This window comes from Gymnoscopelus microlampas (genome assembly GCF_963454915.1).
Source record: "Gymnoscopelus microlampas genome assembly, chromosome: 9".
In the NCBI taxonomy this organism is placed as follows: Eukaryota; Metazoa; Chordata; class Actinopteri; order Myctophiformes; family Myctophidae; genus Gymnoscopelus; species Gymnoscopelus microlampas.
The window spans coordinates 56107001-56112000 of record NC_139946.1 but is presented as its reverse complement, the minus strand read 5'-3'; the positions used below and the strand labels follow the sequence as shown (position 1 = coordinate 56112000).

The following is a 5000-nucleotide window of genomic DNA, read 5'->3' as shown; positions in this document are numbered from 1 at the left end:
TCCAACGATGCTGAAGCCCAGACCGTCTGAACCTTTCTCCAGGACGATGGAACGGCACCGAGGAGCCCTGACAACCAATCACATCACAGCACCATGACATCACAACCAATCACATCACAGCACCATGACATCACAACCAATCACATCACAGCACCATGACATCATAACCAATCACATCACAGCACCATGACATCACAACCAATCACATCACAGCACCATGACATCACAACCAATAACATCACAGCACCATGACATCACAACCAATAACATCACAGCACGATGACATCACAACCAATCACATCACAGCCAGAGCATGTGAGCGGAGCAGGATGATTTTTGCCAGACCCGAAGGTACAAATACAGATGGTATATATACTGTAAGACACAAAGGGTTGGGCATAGACACAAGCTGACACGTCATGTGAAGTCCGGCTTAGCCTGGGTCTGGCAGAACCAGGTCTCCTGGTCTTGTTAATATAGAGGGAGCGGGACCGCCTGCAAGAAATCCGCCACACTGAAACAGTGCACAGCGCACGTTCGTTTGATCAAGATTTCATTCAAACGTGTGTCCCGTAATCCACACAAGTGTGTTTATATACACCTTGTGTCAGTTAAGTTATAGGCCGGCCTATCACCAGCCGATCAAAGGATACGATTTAAAACGCAACGTCAGGTTCTGGCTGAGCGAACCACACTCGCTTTGCCATTTTGTCCCCTCTGGAATGGCATGGTGATTAATCATTAACCCATTAACCCATTAAGATTTTTAGATTTGAGCTAAAAAGCATTATTTTACACTTTGGGCTATTCAAAAATAGCAGATATACAAGCTCATAGCGCAGCACCGAGTGCCGCGCTACGAGATTGTAGATCTGCTATTTTTTTTAAATCGTGAAAATGTGTGCAAATCTTCTGAATATATATTTTTTTAAAGCGAACATTTTTAACTCAAATCTTTGCTTCTGGGGGGTCCCTGGAACAAAATATTTTGCTGGGGGTCCGCGGCCAAATACATATCATTTTGGGGGTCCTTGACATGAAAAAGATTGAGCACCACTGATATAGAAACATAAGTTTTTCTGAAAAAAATTGGGATTTAGGAGACATGTAGAATTGGTTTCAGGTCTCAATGGGTTAACCCACATAATTTACTATTGTCCGTCTTGTTAGAAAAGACGATGCCTACATAAAAAGGACACTTGGACGAGCTTCTCCCTATAGGGAGGTCCTCACTGCATGTCCCACTGGGAGGACACCCCCGATAGACCAAGTGTTACGCCCGGGATTCGAACCCGGGTCTCCAACATCTTAACCACTAAGCCAAAGGGATATCCCCGTCGCTCGGGGGAGATATTAGACTTTCAGGCCATCAGGCTGAGGTAGTGAACCACTCTGTGACACAAGGACCAGATGGATTATATCTGCAGTAGGAGGAGACCTCCTGGTAGACCAAGGACCACATGGGGGGGATTTACATCTCCACACTGGCCTTGGAACGCCCTGGAAGTGAATAATGTTGCTCAGGAAAGGGAAGTCTTGGAGCTCTCTGCTGAAACTGTTGCCCCCGAGACACGACTCTGGATAAGCGGTTGAAGATGGATGGATGGATGGATGGATGGATGGATGGATGGATGGATGGATGGATGGCATATTTTGATATGAAATGACAAAAATCTAAACCACAGAATGTTCAATTAATCGTTTAATTGAGTAAATTCTTAACGGCAACGCATCGATTATCGATTAATTGTTAACATTCCTCACACACACACACACACACACACACACACAGTGCACTCACTCTGGCTGTGCGGTGTGGGTCTCTGTGCTCACAGGAACACTGGAGGTTGTAGACAGACTCTCAACATGGCTGGCTATAGCGTTGATGTTAGTGTCTGCTATCACCTGGAGAGAGAGAGAGAGAGAGAGAGAGAGAGAGAGAGAGAGAGAGAGAGAGAGAGAGAGAGAGAGAGAGAGAGAGAGAGAGAGAGAGAGAGAGACAGATCAGTAATATGAGATAATTTCAACTTCAGAATAATATGTTTTCCCAAGTCAAATCATTAAACGGTGGAGAAGTGTGTGTGTGTGTGTGTGTGTGTGTGTGTGTGTGTGTGTTACCTGTATACAGATGTGTCCATACGTGTTCTTCAACATGCCCACAACGTCTCCGTGAGACAGTCCGTCCAACATCTGGCTGTTAATACTGACCAGCCTGTCCCCTACCTGCACACACACACACACACACACACACACACACACAGATCCTGTAATGAATTTGCCTCCTTCTTCACTGACACAATTCTAAACATAAGACAAGCAGTCAGCGCCTCCATATCATATCATCCCCAGCTAAATGATGGACAGGAACCAAATGGACCCTTAAGGGTCTGTAACTCTGAGAGTGTACAAATGGAACCAAATGGACCCTAACGGGTCCATTTGGTTCCATTTGTACACTCTCAGAGTTACATTAAGATTGATTTTATGATATAAATTGGGGCCCCAGAGATAGAAATGCAATTAAATGGGGGTCCGTAGCCCTAATGCATGTTAAACTGGGGGTCCTTGAAATGTAAATGGTTGAGATTGACTGCTAGAGAGCCGTAAAAACCTTCTCTTATGGGGGTCCCTGGCATATCTTTTCAAATGGGGGTCCGCGGGCTATTAAGTGTCAATTTGGGGGTCCTTGACATGACATAGTTTGAGAACCAGTGATTTAGCAGACGCTTTTATCCAAAGCGACTTACCCAAGCGACCTACAATAAGTGCATTCAACATAGGTAGGCAAGGAAACTATTAACACATTGAGTGCCAACACCGTATATATACTTTTTTTTGTAAATACACCCGTGGAGTGCCAAAAAAACGTATATATACGTTTTTTATCTTTTTGTTTTGTTTCTTTCTACGCGGGAGGGGCTAGAGCAGCTCTGGAATCACCCTAGGCGATTCTGAGAAGGAAGGGACAGATGGATCACTGTGTCAAAAACATGGCTCCCATCCGCTTCCGTTCTATTTCCTTCTCTAAAACCCCTATAACGCCGAAACTTTTTACGCTGGGGAAAACGACTCATTTTGCTTTGCATCACGTGAAAGATGTTATCGTTCCAGCCGTTAGCCAGCCATCATTACACTCCTGATAGTTATGTAATCAAGACGGATCCGTCAGATTTGTCATATTCCATCCTGATTGGCTAAGACTGGAGTTATGAGGAAAAAAAAAGCTTGCCCTGGCGGAGACCTGTGGGGGGGGGGGGGGGGGGTAGAATAGTCCCCACTATTTTTTTTCGTCACTATATATTTGCACTTATGTGATATTTGTCCTCTCCATTTACCCGTCCTATAACTACTAGGAGCAGTGATGTCATTTACCCATCCTATAACCACTAGGTGCAGTGATGTCATTTACCCATCCTATAACCACTAGGAGCAGTGATGTCATTTACCCATCCTATAACCACTAGGAGCAGTGATGTCATTTACCCATCCTAGAACCACTAGGAGCAGTGATGTCATTTACCCATCCTATAACCACTAGGAGCAGTGATGTCATTTACCCATCCTATAACCACTAGGAGCAGTGATGTAATTTACCCATCCTATAACCACTAGGTGCAGTGATGTCATTTACCCATCCTATAACCACTAGGTGCAGTGATGTCATTTACCCATCCTATAACCACTAGGTGCAGTGATGTCATTTACCCATCCTATAGCCACTAGGAGCAGTGATGTAATTTACCCATCCTATAACCACTAGGTGCAGTGATGTCATTTACCCATCCTATAACCACTAGGAGCAGTGATGTAATTTACCCATCCTATAACCACTAGGAGCAGTGATGTCATTTACCCATCCTATAACCACTAGGAGCAGTGATGTCATTTACCCATCCTACAACCACTAGGAGCAGTGATGTCATTTACCCATCCTAGAACCACTAGGAGCAGTGATGTCATTTACCCATCCTATAACTACTCGGAGCAGTGATGTAATTTACCCATCCTATAACCATTAGGAGCAGTGATGTCATTTACCCATCCTAGAACCACTAGGAGCAGTGATGTCATTTACCCATCCTATAACCATTAGGAGCAGTGATGTCATTTACCCATCCTAGAACCACTAGGAGCAGTGATGTCATTTACCCATCCTAGAACCACTAGGAGCAGTGATGTCATTTACCCATCCTAGAACCACTAGGAGCAGTGAGCGGCCATTCTACAAGTCTTGCTCAGGGGACAAACATCGACACATTGCTGGCCTGGCCTGGAATCGAACCTGGGACAACGAGGACCTCTGGCTTCCCGGGAGGGTTAACTAACCACTCAGCCATGGCCGCCCCAGCGCCCCAGCTCCCACCTGATGTGATCAGGACTACGTCACGGTGTATGCCCATGTATGGACGAGGGGGACAGACTTTTTTGGCTGGGGCCTAAGGGCAAAGGGGACAAAACCTGTTTTTTTGCCCATGTATGGAGAAAACAGGTAGAAAACATGCCCATGTATGGACAAAAGGGGGACAGACTTTTTTGGCTGGGGCCTAAGGACAAAGGGGGCATGCCCATGTATGGAGAAAACGGGTACAGAGCCTCATGTAAGCAATACATTAATAATAATAATGTGTGTACCTGTCAGAGTACTCTCAGGCCAGACTTTGATGTTAGCACTATGACGTCATATCGATGACATCAGGGATCTCCAAATATGGACATTTTGGAATGTAGAGATATTTCGGGTGAACCGCTGATCCGTCCGACTTCCCACTGGGCACGCCCCTCCCTCATAACGCCATAGTATGTATATACTAGGTACCTTCATAAAGCCATAGTATGTATATACTAGGTACCTTCATAAAGCCATAGTATGTATGTACTAGGTACCTTCATAAAGCCATAGTATGTATATACTAGGTACCTTCATAAAGCCATAGTATGTATATACTGGGTACCTTCATAAAGCCATAGTATGTATATACTAGGTACCTTCAGTTTGTGGG

The 5000-nt window shown here is 44.9% G+C and overlaps 1 protein-coding gene across 1 annotated transcript in view; it reads right to left on the bottom strand.

The window, feature by feature from the left end:
• The window catches only part of patj (PATJ crumbs cell polarity complex component), a 164908-nt gene that overhangs the window by 4219 nt on the left and 155689 nt on the right, over positions 1–5000 (bottom strand). Inside the window, exons 43-46 of the mRNA XM_084066804.1 lie at positions 4987–5000; positions 2119–2223; positions 1802–1905; positions 1–67 (exon numbers count right to left, since the gene is read on the bottom strand). The exon at positions 1–67 is cut by the window's left edge and continues 57 nt beyond it; the exon at positions 4987–5000 is cut by the window's right edge and continues 109 nt beyond it. Of these exons, the coding sequence (XP_083922930.1) occupies positions 1–67; positions 1802–1905; positions 2119–2223; positions 4987–5000 (290 nt within the window). The remainder of the gene's footprint in view (positions 68–1801; positions 1906–2118; positions 2224–4986) is intronic.